The 18,330-nt window shown below is 35.5% G+C and overlaps 1 protein-coding gene across 2 annotated transcripts in view; it reads left to right on the forward strand.

Annotated features, from left to right (window-relative positions):
* The first annotated feature begins 5,515 nt into the window (after positions 1–5,515).
* Positions 5,516–18,330, forward strand: part of Vsig1 (V-set and immunoglobulin domain containing 1) — a 36,218-nt gene continuing 23,403 nt past the window's right edge. The window contains exon 1 of one of the 2 annotated variants that reach the window (XM_087196746.1): positions 5,516–5,549. In XM_087196746.1, the coding sequence (XP_087052872.1) occupies positions 5,531–5,549 (19 nt within the window). In that variant the 5' untranslated portion in view covers positions 5,516–5,530. Of the gene's footprint in view, positions 5,550–6,506; positions 6,739–18,330 lie in introns of those variants that run through there. The other variant, XM_004861453.4, reaches the window with a different exon arrangement.

Below are 18,330 nucleotides of genomic sequence, written 5' to 3' on the forward strand. Positions count from 1 at the left end.
GTTGGAAAAAGGAATGATGTTGTAATCATCTACAGGATTTTTGAAATGTCTTCTTTGGAACCATTCCAACAGAAATAAACTACTGTATTTAGACTCAAGCACTGACTAGATTGTGCCTATCCATGTGTAATTAAAACATGTAAAAGTCATATAAAACCATAAAATATGTTCAAGGAAATCCAATAAACTCCAATTTTCCATGATGGCTACTTTAATGATAAAAAATATGTATGAAAATATTTAGTTTCAGATTTCCCTTCCTTCATTATTTGTTTCTCTCTGTATCTCTGTCTCTGTCTCTCTCTCATCTTGATGCCATTGGTGTCTTCTGGAGCCCCAAACTGTCTTCAGAGCAGCTTGCAAGCTACACAAAGGTAAAAAGCACTTTATGATTACAGCTCTTTTCTTGACTGTAAAACATTACTGAGCTTGATCACCTGCCTTCTAAATAAGAACCAACCTCAAATGACCTGTTTCCAAAGAGCAAACCTCTTTCAAAGGGTAATGATTTGCCACTCTTTAGGACATGTAGAGATCTTTAGAAAACATTTCACTGTATGTCATAAAATGCACAAAAATAAATTCCAAATAGATTAAATACAGATTCATAAATTCAACTATTTGACAAATCGTTCTTGAGTACTTATTGTGTACCAGACACTGTTCTAGGGCCTTGAGATAAATAGTGAAAGAACAGGCTGAAGTTTTTCGCCTCTTAAAGTTTACATTCTAGCTGAGGGGGAAATTGAACAAGTAAACTGTTTCTTATCCATGGGGGATATGTTCCAAGACCTCTAGTGGATTACTGAAACCATGGATAGTATGGAACTCTATATGTAATGTTTTTACCTATACTTAATAGATCTACAATAGTTTAATTTATAAATTAGAAAATTAATAGATTAGCAAAATAATAATAAAGTAGAACAATTATAACCATACATTATAATAAAAGTTATTTAAGACTTATGAATTGTTTATTTCTGGAATTTTCCATTTAATGTTTATGGGCCATAGTTGACCTGAGTAACTAAAACCATGGAAAACAAAGTGGTGGGTAAAGGGGACTACTGTACGCTAAAATTAAATGAGTGCTATGAAAAAAAAGGGAAAAGGTAGTGTGATTGGAAGGGCTAGCGTGGGAGGCAGGTGAAGTTCAAAACTGTATGCACAACAAATGCCTTGCTCAAAACTAACAATTGAGCAAATATTTCAAGATGATGAGGGAGTTGGCCCTGCTGATATCTGGGGGTAAAGTTTTGCAGGCAGAGTCAATCATGAGTACAAATGCCCTAGAAAGTGGGAGTCTTCATAACTAGTTGGAGATTCTACAAAGAGAACAGTATGGCTAAAGCACAGTGATAGGGATAAGAATGGCAGATAAGGACAGAGAGGTGATGGAGTTGGTGAGACAGATATTTCAGGGTCTTGTATGCTACTTTATTTTAACTTTAAAAAATTTTAATAATTAAAGTTATTTAATCCAATGTATCTCAAATACTATCATTTCAATATATGATCAGCATTAGAAATGATGATATGTTTTATTTTTGTCTTACTACATCTTTGAAATCTGATGTATATATTACATGCACAGCACATTTCAACTCAAGCAACAATTTCAAGAGCTCAAAAGCTATGTGTGGCTTATGGTTGCCATACTGGAAAGTATAGTTCTAAGAGAAATATAAAGGGTACTAGAACTGACTTTTGTAAACTTAGGAGCTTATCATTGCTCTCCATCAACTGGCTTAATGTGTTGACTAAGATATTTAGTGTATGGATGATGAAATTTAAAAAAAAATTTAGTTTTCACTCTAAAAGAAATTGAGAACTAGTGGAGGATCTGAGCAATGGCCAGACATGTTCTGATTTACATATTAAAAGAATCCTTCTGGCTGCTCTGAAGACAGTAGATTGAGAAGGGACAAGAGTGGAAGCAAGGAGACCAGTTAGAAGAGTGTTGCAGTGATCCAGGCAATGGGTGCTGGTGCCTCAGATTAGAGTGGAGGCAGAAAGGTGGAAGCAGTTGTTAAGAGTATGGATAGCTTTTAAACATGGAGTCCAAAGAATTTGATGATGAATTAAATTTGATGTGTGAGAAGAGAGGACTCAAGGATGACCAACTGGAAGGACAGAATTGCCACAACTGAGATGGCAAAAGACAAAGATTACAGAAACATGAGAATATATTTTAGCTATATTTAATAATAATATGGACTGACATTTCTATAGAAAATTCAAGCTCAACCTAGGCAACTTAGTGACTTAGGAAGACTCTATCTCAAAATAAAAAAGTGCTGGGGATGTAGCTCAGTGTGAAGGCCTTGGGTTCAATTGACAGTACTGAAAAAGAAATCCTCATAATTTTCATTGTTGAGAAGGCTGTGGAGAAATAGGCTTCTGGAACACTCTTTAATGGAAATATAGATTTGTAAAAAATTTCTGGTGGACAGTTTTACAGTATACAAAATCTTAAATATTCAAGCCCTTTGACCTAATAATTCCATTTCTAGGGACTCAATCTACAGAAATAATCACACAAATAAACAGAGATGTAAACAAAAGAGTGCTAATCTAGGCAAAAGGATGGTCATTACATTATCATTTATAATAGCGAAAAATTTGAAACAATCTAAGAATTCACTAATAAGAAGGAGAATGGTTAAATAAGTTATAGTATCTTCATGTCATGAGCTACCATGAAGCTTTAAAATAGATAAAATAGAAGTAGTTGGGCATAATGTCAGAGACAATAGAAATGCTTCTATTAATAAAATAGATGATAGAAAACTTCTTCCACCTTCTCTGCCCCCACTGGACTCTGAGCCACCAGTACCGAGTACCTGGTTTACTTCAATAGCCTCCTAACTGGTCTCCTTGCTTTTACATGTATCCACTCTCAATCTACTCTCATCACGAAAGCCAGGAGGATCTTTTTAATATGTAAGTTAGATTATGTCTCATCTTTGTTCAGCTCCTCCACTGGTTCCCAATTTTTCTCAGAGTAAAAAATCTAGAGAGAAAAAAAAGCAAATTATAGAACAATCTGTATACTATGATCAGTTTTATGTTAAGGACAAAAAACCAAAAACGTTAGGCTGGTTGGGTAGCTCAGTAGTAAAGCATTTGCCTAGCATGTGTGAGGCACTGCATTCCCTTCCCAGCATCAGAAAACAAAAAATAAAGAAAAAAACAAAAAACAACATGTGTACATATGTGTGTAAATGCATAGAAAAAGATCTGAGAAAAATGTTTAACTTCCATTGTGAGCCTCAGCATAGAATTATACATTTGGATGAATAAATGGGCACAAACGATTTTTTCTTTTGTGTACAGTACTTAATTGTTTTTATGAAATCCCTTTGCAATGAAACTGTACTGTTTTTGTAATTTATTTAGTAAAAACCAGGGATAAATCAGATGTCATGTATTTCTGAACGTTCCCAAGAAAGAATCCTACAGACAGAAGTATTTTTGTTACATTGCAATCACACTGGGCCACTGTGCAGTGTGATGGGAACAGCTTCTAATGGGTGTTGTGTGGCCTTGAGAAAGACACAAAATTTCTGACCCTGAGTTTTCCTACATAGAAAATGTAGCTAATACTTGCTCTATTTGTTTTATTGGATAATCATGAAAAGAAAATGGAAAAATAGTTTAAAGCATGGTAAAAATATTAATACTAATATTTTGTGGGCCAGTGATGGCCCACTTATTTTGAGCAATAGTCAATTAACACAAAATTCAGTTGCAAGCAAAGAATTTGGATGATCTCTTTAAATTTGTTTTAATAGAATTCCTTCTGTCCCAGTTCTTACATAACAGCAGTGTAGGTATTTTACTTAAATGTTCAAGAGTGTTTTTTATGTTTGTATGAGATATTTTGTTGCAGATGGGTTTTGACAACACCCTTATATCATACCCATCTTAGGGCCAACCAGCTTAGACACGTTGAATTAATTAGCAAGTTTTTTTTTACTTAGCACCTACTTTTTGCTTAGCATTCCCCTATGGGTAGGTGGTCACACATCCAGGCTTGCCTGGGACTGTCCCAGTTTGTGCTGTCTGTCACAGTTAATTGTTAATAGTGTCCCTTTCACTCTAGGAAGTATCCTAGTTTCAATGATCAATTATATGGTCACTTTGCTATGGTAACTTATGGGGCATGGAATGAAATGTAGGACCTTCTAGATTACAAACACCAGTCTTACAAATCTCTTTCCCCATCCTACCTCCATACCACTGGAAATGTCTATTTCGGGGAACCCATTGTAAAAAACCTTGAGTCTTTTAGATACTTGGTTGACACAGAGGTCGAGGCAGAACCAAGGGTGAGAAGAGCTGGTATCAACCTCTTCAGGGCCATCTTTATCTATATCTATACCCTGTTTTGCAAAATTTCCTCCCCTATACCATTTCTATTTAATGCATTGACTAGTCCTCCTGGCAGAGATTTATTTGGAGAACACAAGCATTCTGCTTTCAGTAGTACAAACAGGTTGGGGAATGTTCATGAAAATTGATTTTCCCCCTCCGAACATGGGGCTTATATTTCCTTATGCAGAGGATGAGAATGTTTCTAGGATGAACAGAGATAGAAAGGAAAAGGAAATTTTTGCAACATGGAATACTCTGGGGAGTGAGATTTCCTTCATGGATAACCTAGGGACATAAGGAATCGTGAGGGTGAAGGTAGATATCAGGGTCATGAAATACTTACTTTGGGGTAAATGTCTTCTTCACAACTCTCATTTTAAAAAATAAAGTACTGATCTTCCTTTGCCACCTGCTGTTCTTTATTTTCTTCCCCTGCTTTGTATGGCCCAGCATCCAGAATTGAAGCCAGTGCTGAACCATGTGCTACACAAGGCTGGGAACGACACTTTCTTGAATTGTTGCTTTTCTGGAAATGTGTGTTTTAGGGTACGTTTGGGGACACATCCTTTTATAACTTGATCCCTGCCCTGAAGGGGCTCACAGTCACTGGATTTGGAGCAGATTCAATTAATAAATAGGAAATTACTAGAGCTCAATCAAGTGCTGACTGTAGACTATTGTCTGACTCTAAGTAGCTAAATTAATCTGATTTTGTAAAATGTGAATCTATGGGAGGGGGAGCCCAGAGAGAGGTAATAATTAGGTACATAGAAATCTTTACAGAGGATAACATGACTGATCTGCCCTAAGAATATTCTTGGATAACAAGAGGAGGGAGGAGAAAAACCTATAGTGACAGAAGTCACCTGGAACCAAGGTTTCCATCAGACATGAGTATGGATGGAAAACCTAAAGGAAGGAAAATGACTTTCTGAAATGTAGGAGGAAATTGACTTGCCTAAATTAAAATGGGGTCAAATATTTCCTGTAAATTAAAGCTCATAAAACATATCACTTGAAACTTATGCATATTTCATGTGCCTAAACCCTTTGAGGCAATAAATCTTGACAGTATTTTTCAGGTGGATGAATTAATGTGGCTGAAGTTCAGATATGGTGAGGTCCAAATCATAGAAGGCTGGGAATTCAGATGAAGGACTTTGGACTTGGTAAGAGTCTCTGTAAGTTATTATTAAAAATACTTGCCTAGGATTAGAACATTGGCCTATTTCTGGTACAGAAGACGATGGAGGAAGTTTGGAAGACCATTTAGGAAGCTGCTATGGTAGGCCAGAGGTGAGGAGCTGAGTATCTGGACCAAATAGAAGCAACAGACTGGAGAAGTGATAAACCTGAGAGTCACTGTAGAAGCAGAAACAACACAATCTAGAGATTGTATGAGAAGGGCCAAAGGAGATCTTTAGATTTCTCAGGGTAACGTAAGCATTAAAGGAACTTTGTTAGAAGTTCATGTTCACATGAAGGCTTCTCATTTGTGCAGTCTCCCATGCCTTCCTAGTGAAGCTCCATTTCCAAAGAAACCCTATAGCATCTATTCAGTAAGTTAATTCTCCAAAGTTTCATATCCTTCTAATGAAAGTCTTGAAGCATTCATTTACTAATCTGATTTTGAAAAATTAGATTAGCGAATAAGTGTTTTAAAATTTTGAACTTGGGAGACATAAGCATGTAATTCATTCTATTGCCGTTTATGGTGGAGGGTAGTGACAACTGCCAGTGCTTCAGAAAAGTGACATGTCCAGAGTTTATTCACATGGCAATGAATGATTTTTCACTTCATAACCCCTGTGTCCTTCCTACGAACCCCATTTCCCCAGGATAACTTATAGCACCAATTTACTAACATAATTTGTAAAAGAAGGTTAGTGAATCAATGCTATAAGACTTTCATGGAAATATATGAATTTAATTATCCTTGTCAGCTTTTATTTGCATGGGCTCTCTTCCGACAATTTCTTTTCCCCCAGGTAAAATTTTTAAAGATTGATTTTAAACAATGAGACTTAGAGAATCTGTGTACAAAGAGCTTGAAGAATTTAAATATATGGGTTTATTATTAACACAGTAGCAAATATATCAAGGAGACACCCCATGGAAAGTGTTTCAAAGAATCAGAAGTCTTCTCTGAGAAAGTTCTGTACCCAATAAGTAAGCTCAAAGAGGCATGTTTGCTTGGTAATGCCCAGCAGATAAGCTTGGCAAACCTCTGGCTGATTGAGGAAGCCAGTTTGAGACTCAGCCTAGTTCAGTCAAACTACTGGCACCTACTATTCTTGCAGCTCAACACAATGGTATTCGCATTTTGGAAGGTCTTTCTGATTCTCAACTGCCTTGCAGGTAAGGAAAAAATCTCCAAATGACCAAAGATAATTGGAAATGGCATTTTCTTTTAGACTGAAGTTGCAAAGTTTTACATTGAATTTTCCTCTCCTGTATGTCAAAGGAATTGTGATTAGCATATGGAATAATTTTCAGAACTCTTGCTAAGCAAATATAGGGGGCCAGCCTGTAGTAAAATTGTTATGGAGCTTCTGAATTGAATTTTTCTCAGAAAAAAATCACAATGCCTTTCTCTACTTAGTTTGAAAGGTGAACAAATTAATTTGTTAGAAAATGGAAGTTTGTGCTAAGGATACTTTTTTCTCTGCTTTACTTTGGTATTTCCTTTGAGCTTACTGTGATTGATTTGCTTGGCTACAGCAGGCAGAGCCTGGGTTTGAGCCTGCCCTGGCTTACATGTAGGAAGAAGAGAGATTTACTGAGTGCTTTATTGTCTAATATTTCTCAGGGAGCTGCAGTTTTCCAATCCTAAGGCTGTATTTTGGAAAATATGTGAGTGATTTATTATACCATGCATAATATGAGTGATTTTAGGAATTTGAACAGAACAAAATTATTTCTAGTGTTAAAAATCCCAACTTTGGTTCAATGCAGTAGAGATCACTAACTCAGGAAATGCTTTGGCCAGTTCTTTTCAATACCAAATACATTTTGAGCCTCTCCTTACGATATGTAGGTCCAAGGTAGACACAATAAATACTGCTTATTGACTTCAGATGCTATTTATTTATTTATTTATTTTTGGTACTGGGGATCGAACTCGGGTCCTTGCACTTGAGCAGCAGGCGGCAAAACCACTGAGCTAAATCCCCGGCCCTAAGATGCTATTTTAAAGCCACCAGTAATGTTAGACAGTCATTAGAATGAAGTTTATTAAACATATTTAGTGATACAAGAAAATGGTTAGGATAAAATATTAAGCAAAAATCAGGACATACACATACCTATAATGAATTACTAGGTCATATACTGAAGCACTCATGATAGTCATCTCTGAATGATGAAATTATAGATGATTTGAGTTTTACTCCCCAGCTTCCATACTTCCCACTTTTTCTACAAAGAATATTATATTTTCTTTTTTGTTGGCGGTGGGGCTGAGGTTTGAACCTAGGGCCTTACTCATGCAAAGCAGACACTGTACCACTGAGCTATATCCCACCTGTTGTACTATTCTTATAATTAGAAAAAAAAGTGTTACTTTTCAGAACTATCTTGGGGTTGGTAATAATTCTCTAAATATTCATTATTAAATGTTTAAATAAAGATGTTGTATGGAGTCAAAAATCAGGGGAGGGAAATACTGTGTTTATCCAAGATTTAACCAGGTCATAAAGCTGGAAACATATGTTATTTTTTTCCACTCCCCTAAGAATATTCATTAAAATGTAATTTTAGACAGTGAAAATTTTTGTCTCTTCTTGAAGGACTTCCAATTGGGTCAAACCCCAGGATATCTACACCAACCCTGTAAGATACCTATAGTCAGTCAACATCTACTTCCTTATGTGAGGCCTTTACCCTGGCCTATACTAGAAATAGCATTTGAAACAGTTGCAAGAATATATACATTATCATTTTCACTGATCATGGACAAAATGAATGATCATTATGGAAAGGTTGGACTATATGGAAATGTATAAATAAGAAAATAAAAATCACTGTCAATCTTACCCATTAAAATTTTGGTGAACTTTTATCATTTTTTTCTTTGAAAAAAATATATATTACATTAAAGATGAAGCTTGTACCCTGTATATAATTTTTTCTTTTTAATTTTAGTTCATTAGTATGCATGTGTAGTGCATAATGTTTTCATTCCTCCTGTGGAGTTGGCATGGGTACATAACACATCTCAATTCCTTTTTTCATTCAATTTTCCCTTCCCGCCCTCCCTTCTACTCATCTCTTGATTCCCTTCCTCTTATTTCTTTTTTGGGTGGTACATGTTTGCAGTACATAATGTTTACAGTCCTTGTGTGGAGTTGGTACATGTATATGACACATCCCAATTCCTTTATTTTCATCCTTCATCCCTTCCCTCCCTCCCCTGCCTCCCATCTCCTGATTCCCCTTTGAGAAAGCTCTATCTCCCTACTTCCTATTATCTATCTTTTATCTGCTTTTTATTTTTACTCTGGGTTTCTCACATAAGAAAAACCATGTGCTATTTAAGCTTGTGTGTCTGGTTTCTTTCACTTAATATTATGTTCTTAAGATGCATCCATAATTTTTCTATTGTTGAAAAATTATTTAGCATACTGTTGGGATCTTATTTGTGGCTATTAGGGCTGGGGATTTAGCTCAGTGGTTCCGCCGCCTCGCAAGTGCAAGGTCCCGAGTTCCATCCCCGGTACCAAAAAAAAAAAGGGGAACTTATTTGTGGCTATTAGAGCAAGGTCCAATTCAAATGACCAGTAAATACTTCAGAGTGTTTTTCTTAAATTATTATAGAGCTAGTTTTGTTCGTAGACAGTGTATGCCATATATATTATGCATACATGATATAGCTGCACCAAAGCAAAATATGGTAGTCAACCCAGCAACTCGAATGAAAATATGGTACTATAAACTGTCATTTGCTATACTTCCATACATATGGAAGTCAGAGAAAGGAATATTGAGGTAATTGGTGTACTCCATTCACAGTGATCCAGATCACTTCAATGATTCATCTCCATTCATTGATCTAGATATGGCTGTGGGACAACTGATAATGTTTCCATCAATGTACAGCTTAATGTCCCACCTACACTTATTTCAGAGATAATGTCACCTTTTGATATCAAGCATGATTCCTGGCACAGAGTGGGCACATGGTAAATGTCTGTTGAAAGAATGAATTCCCTTCCCAAACCTCAAACACCCAGAAATAATTTTCATATACATACATAAAATAAATTTTCTGTGTAACTAAGCACATCAGATCTTATTTTAATCAAAATATTTTCAATGACTTCATAGGAGGTCTTAATTTAAGTTCCAATCCAAAAATATAATTATTTTTTGGTACCGGGGATCAAACTCAGGACCTTGCGCTGGCGAGGCAGGTGGCGGAACCACTAAGCTAAATCCCCGTCCCCCAAAACAGTAATTTTTAAAATTAATTTTATTGGTACCCTTTTGATATACATAATTATCAGATTCATCATAGGAAATTTGTACCTGTACATGATATATCTTGATTCTTCTTTTCTTTCCTATTGCCCTCCCCTCCCTTCAACCATTCTTCCCCTCCTTATTTACAAAAGCTTTGTTTCCATTCTTTTCCTTCGATTCACTTTTTTTCCTTTTTCCTTCCTTACCTTCCCTCTCCCCCCTCCCTTGTTCCCCTTTCCACTTGAACACTTTCTATAAGGACCAAAATGGATGATAGATATTAGGAAGAAAAAGTAATTTTTTTTTTTGGTCCCGGGGATTGAACTTGGGACCTTGCACTTGCTAGGCAGGCGGCAACACCACTGAACTAAATCCCAGGCCCAAGAAAAAGTAATTTTAATAAAAAATTTCTTCTGCAAAAAATCATGTACATCATTTTATGTAATATGTATTAGTCACCCGTTGGAAAGATACGTCAATGTTGTTTTCATTTTCTGGAGATATGTACTATGCTTTGAAAGCATTAATATATTTTAACTGTGGTTTAGCCATCAAATCTAAAAAGTGAGTAGTCATTTGGTTATATTATTTTGTAACTCAAAAATGAAGCAATTATACATGAAGTTGTTGGAAGCTAAATCAATTCAAATGCATCCAGTTAAATATGGCTAATTGGGCAACATTTTTGCTGTGGTATATTAGTATGATTATCACCCTCCAAATAAGCAAAGTGCTTGTCCCATTGTGGACATTAAGAAATGAATGAGCAATCATTAAAACAAAACATTTTAAAATCTTTAAAATGTTGATTAAGTGTGCATGCTATGAATTATTTTCCCTTAATGATAAACATTGATTTTTAACAGAAATTACACATATTTCAAATCACATATGCATCTTTTAATTCAGTCAGGACAATAAGGGAAACTGCAATCCTTGGTTTTGTTTAAATCAGGTATTAGTCTTTAACTTGTTATTTATTTGTAGACCTGTTAATGTAGATATTTTTCTGACTTTCTCAATTTTAAAATATTTTTTTCAGTTTAGAATGATTTAGTCCAAAGGAAGGGAACTATTTTTTGTTTTTCTTTTTGCTTTTTTCTTTTCTAATGAGACAGGGTCTTACATATAGCTCAGGCTGGCCTTGAACTTGCAGTGATCTCCTGCCTCAGCCTCCCAAATGCTGAGATTACACACGTGTGCCACAATGCTGAGCCTGAAAGGAACTGTTTTCTCCTGACTCAGAATAGCTTCCAGTTTAAGATTAAATTTGCATTATCCACTATCCACATGTGGCTACCAAAATTTAAATTAACTCTAATTAACCATAATTATAACATAAATTCCTTGATCTTACTAGCCACATTTCAGGGGTTTTATAACTACATATAGGTAGTGGCTATTGAATTGGACAATGTGGAGATAGAACATTTCCATTGTTGCAGAAAGTTCTGTTGGACAGTGCTGAGTTAGAGACAACTTCAAAGGTTTAAGTAATGTGTGCTAATTGAATGATGTTATGTTTTAAAAAATCTAACCTTAAATTACATAGCTCTTAGCTCTGGAGTGTATTGCCACTATGTTAGGGTCTGGACAATGTCTGCAAACCATCTTTTCTTCCGAATTTAAGAATCAGTTATGGTACTGAGTATTGGGACTCTGGGCAATAAAATGACCCAATGGTTTTGCTTTGCCCACTATTACCTATTTACATGAAAGTGTGTAGTATCCTTAAAAATATATTGTCTCAGGCCGAGGATGTAGCTCAGCAGCACTGCACCTGTCTGGCAAGCGCAAGGTCCTGAGTTCGAATATATATATATATATTCATTTAAAATTTTGAAATTACTATTCCAATTTGATATTGCTGAGCTTCTATAGATCTCAAATTAGTTACAGATTTATATGTCTTCTATTTTAAAATGTTGGAAATATTTTAATTAGTTTTATAGTTCTCAAGTTTTTGATGTTCAATCATGTTCCTCCTGGTCTGTGCTGTAAGTGACTATGTGAGATTGTGTCTGTCTTGTTCATCATTGCTTTACTAGTGTTCAGCAGATACTTGTTGATAGGCCTTATGTCCTCTTCCATGGCTTGCCTTGTATGAAAACTGCTTATTCTACCTTCAAGCATTTTTGCATCTTCAAGCATTTTGACCATTAAGGTTTGGGGTTTTTGTCTGTCTTGTTTTGTTTTTTGCCTTACCTAGTCATAAATTCCCATTATCAGTCAATCTCATAACAGATATTGGAACTCAAACTGGAGAGCAAAGATGATGGCCAAATAATATCTCCCAAATCTCTGTTTTTAGGGAAAAGATTCTGGGAACTTTAGTGGCTACCAAATCCCCAGTTTTATCCTTTTTATTTTGGACACTTTAAAGACATTTGTAAGTCATCATTTAAGTACAGCCAGATGCAACTAACTTCCAGGAGAAAGGAAATGGGCTCTTTGAGTGCACAGGGGATCTCCTTTTTCCAACGGAGGGAACCAGCTTTATCCAATGAAGTTTTTGTTGGAAAGAATAGCTGCTTTCTAAAGGTCAATTTCCTTTTTGAGGGAGATATTATGGGAACGAGGAAAGCATGGGGAGAAGAACGTTACAAGAAGGAAACTGTATGAAATTAGAAAATGCTGTGCTTTTGTCTACTCTATAAAGCACTTTTCTCAATTCATCAATTCATTGAGTCCCATGCAAACAACTTCCATCAGGGTAGGTGTGGCTATAACAGAGAATACAGTTATTGAATCTAGGAAACAAGGCATAATCAGTACAATGGTTTACTTTTAAAAAAATTAAATATTTGCAGTCCTCTAAATTCTTTTCTCTGACTGCCATCATTAAAAAAAAAGGAAATAAAGAAGTCTTTGGGTTTGAAAATTGGGAAGGAGGGTAATAATTTAATTTGGTGTACTATTTCTTCTGAACCTCTCATGATCCTTTATAGCCTTATCTATCCCCCTCCCATAACCCCACAGGCAGATAAAGCTCTCACTACAGCCTCCTTGCAATATAGACAGCATCTCTTGACCTTCTTTTTCAGTACTTACCTGTCAGTCCTATATCCTACCCCAGATAATTTTAAAAAATATTTGTGAGATAAGTTCTTGCTATGTAATTCAGGCTGGTCTTGAATGCATTATGTGGCTCAGGCTGACCTCAAACTCACAGCAATCCTCCTGTCTCAGCCTCCCAAGTGCTGGGATTACAGGCATGTGGCACTATGCCCAGCTCTGGAGAATTTTATACTCTTTGATTTTGCAATGGATAATAACCAGTTAGATGAACTAGTGCCTTTTAATATTACCCAAGATATTTTCATCTTTCACAGCATTTCAGAAACGTACTTATATGGTACTTGGAATTTCAGATGTGGCAGGCTGAATTTTTTTGGTAGGAGGCTTTTTGGTATTTTTTCAAATTACGTAGACAGCTCATTGCTTTTGTAAAGTCAACAATTCTCAAAATTTGTGGTCTTGGACCATTATATACTCTTAAAATTGAAAGATATTTCTGTTTTAGTATATGTGCTGCCGAAGTGAGCACTGAGAGATATTTCTGGTCTGGACAATATGGCATAGATAGACTTGTTTCTTCTTCCATCTTCCTGCTAAGCACAAATACAAACCCTAGAAATAATGCAAGATGCAACCAAGGGAGAACTATGAAAGGTGTAAGAAGAAAGAATACTGCTTTGTGATGGTAGGAAAAATAGAGGCAGGGCATATCTCCCACTAAAAAGAAAGGGTCCCAAGAAAAAAAGTGAAAATAGAAAGAAAAAATGGAAACAAAGCTCTGTACAGGGAGGGGAGGGGGGATGAGGGGGGAATGGGATAAAATAAAGTTTATTTTAAAAAATGAAGAAAGGGTCCCAATCCTGGCATTTCCTAATCCCCAAACTGACAACAGAAAGTGGCCCAGGTAAGTTCATTCCTTCTCCAGATTGAATTCAATCTCTAAAACATCAAGTAAGCCCAATACCACTGGCAAAGAGGAATCATTACAAGGAATACCAACAATAATGGGCATAACAACCATTCTCCTTCTCTGCTGGGCCTGAGATTCAGGGCAAAGGCCATGGCAAGTGGCCAACTCAAGGCTCTTCAGGTCTATGTCTCTTCTGCCTGCAGAATGAAACCAGGGAAACAGGGACATCAATAGGAACATTGTCCATTGAGAAACATTTGGCAACCTGACCTAAGGAAAGCTTTTTATTCTTTCAGGCAACACAATCAGGGACAAATGGAACCTCCAGCCATACCAGCTAAACCAAATAGGCCACAATAACACTGCAATGATGTTGAAAATTAAAATACCATTAGAACCACAGCTCACAAAAATAGGCCCAGACCTGTGTGTGACACCTAAGTAAGATTACTGTATGCTAAAATAAAAGATTTAAATAGGAGTACCTTAAAATAACAGATATTGTTCAATCAAAAATCATTTGTCAGGAGCCGGGCATGGTGGTACACACCTATAATCCCAGCACTTAGGAGGCTGACCCAGGAGGATCTCCACAAGTTCGAGGGCAATCTGGGCTACATAGTGAGTTCAAAGCCAGCCTAAACTACATAATGAGACCCTGTCTCAAAAAAACAAGCAAAAAAAAAGTCATCTGCCATACCAGGAACCAAGAAAATTAAAACTTGAATAAAAAAGACAATCAACTAATGCCAACATTGAGGTGAATCATATATTGGAATTATTTGACAAGGATTCTGAAGTAGCCATCATAAAATACTTCAACAATAAAAAAATTCTCTTAAAACAAGTGAAAAACAGAAAATAGCAGAGAAGAAAAAGAAATTATAAAAATATAGAAAGAAGAAAATTCTGTCATATACAACATGGATGAACCTAGATGACATTATGCTAAGGGAAATAAACTAGACACAGAAGGAAAAATATTGCACTCTCACTCGTGTGGATCTAAAAGAGTCAAACTCAAAGCAGTAGAGAGTAGAATGGTGGCCACTAGGTGTTGTGCATGATGTGTTGGGGATGGGGAGAAGTTGATCAAAAGGTATACATTTCCAGTTAGGGGAAATAAGTTTTTAAAACCCATTACATAGCAAGATGAACATAGTTCATAATAAGGTACTGTATACTTCAAATTTAATAAAAGAATAAATGTTAAAGATTCACACTACCAAAAATGGTAAATATGTGAGGTGATGGATATGTTAATTAGCTTGATTTAATTCTACTATATATCAAAACATTACATGTAACCCATAAATATGTACAAGTACTGTCAATAAAATAAAATTTCAATGAAAACAGTAATTCAAATAGTATCCATATATAGTAATTATGTACTATTTCTCTGAAGACAAATTTAATGTATAAGTTCACCCTGTTTCCTCTTTTCCCTTCTGTTTCTTTTTTGAAACAGGGTCTTGCCATATAGTTCAGGCTGGCCTCGAATTTGCAGTGATCCTCCTGCCTCAGCCTTCCAAGAGCTGAGATTACAGGTGTGCACCACCACACCTGGCTTTCCCTTCTATTTTTGAATATAATTGTGTTATTTGTTCCCCTAAAAACCCAAATGGAAATTATAGAACTGAAAAATACAGTAACAAAAATGAAAAATGTTCTGATGAATTCACTAGTAAAATAGAATTGATGGTAGAAGCTATATCTGGTGAAACTATCCCTCAGGAACGAAAGGGAAATAATGAGGTTCTCAAACAATAAACAAATTGCTAGCAGGAATACACTTAAAGAATGGTTAGAGAAATTTCTTTAAACACAAAGTAAATGATAGAAGAAAGAATCTTGATGCATCAGGAAGGCAAAAGTAACACTAGAAAGAACAGAAATATGAGTATATAAAAGACACTTGTAGGTTTTGTAAACTACACGTGACAATTGAAACAAAATCTATATTTTCTTATTCTCAAGGGAATAATATTCTAAAGTGGTGAAGGCAAATAAGCCTAAATGAAATTGAGACTTATACACTTTATTAAAAATGATACAATATTGATACTAGTAGATTCTTATGACTCACAGATATATATACTGTAATACCCAGAGCAACCACCATGGAAACTATATAAAGATATATTCTGTAACAGATTATGAATGAAGAAAGAATCATAAAAAATGTTCAAGTAACTTACAGAGGGACAAGAAAAAGATAAACAGAGGAATGAGAACCAAAGGAAAGAAATAAAGAACGAATAATAAAATGGCATACCTAAGAGCTAAACTATCAATAATACATTAAACATAATTACATTGGCTGTAAATCCAATTATATGCAGTTCAAAAGAAATTCACATTAAATTTAATGATATAGGTAGATTGAAAGCAAAAGGACAGAAATGTAGCTGAGCATAGTGGCATGCACCTGCAATCTCAGCATTTGGAAGGCTGAGGAAGGAGTGCCATGAGTTCGAGGCCAGCCTGAGATACATAGTGAGTTCAAGAACAGCCTGAGATGCTGTCTTAAAAAACCAAAAAAAGAAAAAAAAAGAAGTATAGTAGTAAAATCAACTTTTTAAAACCTGAAATATCTATATCAATATCTGACAAAGTAAACTTCAGAGCAAAGAAAACTACCAGAGACGGGGCAAGAAAAAAAAAAAGAATAAAAAGGAAAAAATGGAAACAAAGCTTTTGTAACTTCTTTTTGGGATCGAACTCGGGCCCTTGCGCTTGCAAGGCAGGTGGTAGAACCACTGAGCTAAATCCCTGGCCCTGCAAAGCTTTTGTAAATAAGGAGGGGAAGAGAGAGGTTGAAGCGGGGAGGGGGATGGGAAAAAAAGAAGCAAAATATGTCACACACAGGTACAAATTCCCTATGATGGATGTTATCATTATGTGTATCTGAAATGTACCAATAAAATTAAAAAATATTTTGGCTTCTGGATAATATAAAATAAAAAATCTAATTAATGTAAAAAAACCCCCCTGGAATATCTATATCAATATCTGATAAAATAGACTTCAGAGCAAAGAAAACTACCAGAAACAGAGCAACATTACCTAAAGATAATAGAATCATTCCAGCAGTAGAACATAATGATTCTTAATGTCTCCATACAAAAACAGACTCTTAAAATACATGAGCAAAAACTGATAGAGCTGAAATGAGAAAGAAAGAACCAAGTCCACAAATACAGTTGGGAATTTTAATACACCCTCTCAGAAACTTATAAATCTACTAGATAGAACATGAACAAGGATATAGAAAATGTAGGAAAAAACCCCCGATGCACCAGTAGAATGTTTTGATTTATTTATAGTGTTTTAGATTATATCTCTTTGTATAGAACATGTCACTCAACAGTAGGATAATGAACTTTTTATCTCAAGTAGCTATAGAACTTTCACTGAGAGAGACCATGTACTTGACCATAACATGAACTTAAACATATTAAAAAAATTGAAATCATACAAAATATGTTCTCTGACCACAATGGAATCAAATTAGAAATTACTAATAGAGGGATGCAAGTGTAGCTCAGTGGTAGAGCACTTGCTTGAATGCATGAGGCCTGAGTTTGATCTCCAGTACTGCAAAGAAAGACAAAGAGAAAAGGATGGAAAGGAAAGGGAGGGAAGGAGCGAAGAGGAGAGAAGAGAGGGAAAGGAGAAAAGGAGGGAGAGAAAAGTCTCTAAACACATGGAAATTATACAACATCTAAATAATCTATGGGTCAAAAAGGAAGTCTCAAAGTGAATGTTTAAAAGTACATAAAACTATGAAAATGAAAATAAAAATACTGAAATAGATAACACGCAATTAAGGCTGTACTGAGAAATTTACAGCATTAAATACATTAAAGATGAAGAAAAGTCTCAAGTCAATAATCTAGGTTCCTACATCAAGGATCTAGAAAAAGCAAACCAAAATAAACTCAGAGCAAGCAGAAGGAAAGAACTAATGAAGTGCTGATATCAGTGGAATTGAAATAGAAAAACTATCAAAAGAATCAATAAAATAAAAACCAAATTTTTTGAAAAAAGTCATTAAAACTGACTAACCTCTAGCAGAACTGATAAAAATAGACCTAGCACACATATTACCAATATCAGAGAAGAAATATGGGATACCACTGCAATCTTGTGATCATTAAAAATACAGTATAAAGGAATACAACCAGGCATGGTGGCACATGCCTGTAATCCCAGCACTGTGGAAGGCTGAGCCAGGAGGATCACAAGTTCAAGCTCAGCCTGGGCAATTTAGCAACTTAATGAGACCCTGCCTCAAAATAAAAAAAATGAAAAAAGGGGTGGGTATGTAGCTCAGTGCAAAGGCCCTGGTTTCAATCCTCAGTACTACAAACAAACAAACAAAAAACTGGGAAGGAGAAAAGGAATACTACGAACAATGTTACAGTCATATATCTGACAATTTAGCAAAAATGGGCTAATTCCTCAACAAACAACAAACTACTAAAACTCACTCAATAAAAAATAGATATTTTAAATATTCCTATAACCATAAAAGAAATTGGATTCATAATTTTAAA

The sequence above is a fragment of the Heterocephalus glaber genome, unplaced genomic scaffold (assembly GCF_053883595.1).
Source record: "Heterocephalus glaber isolate CG9 unplaced genomic scaffold, H.glaber_assembly_v1.0 deba00001613, whole genome shotgun sequence".
In the NCBI taxonomy this organism is placed as follows: Eukaryota; Metazoa; Chordata; class Mammalia; order Rodentia; family Bathyergidae; genus Heterocephalus; species Heterocephalus glaber.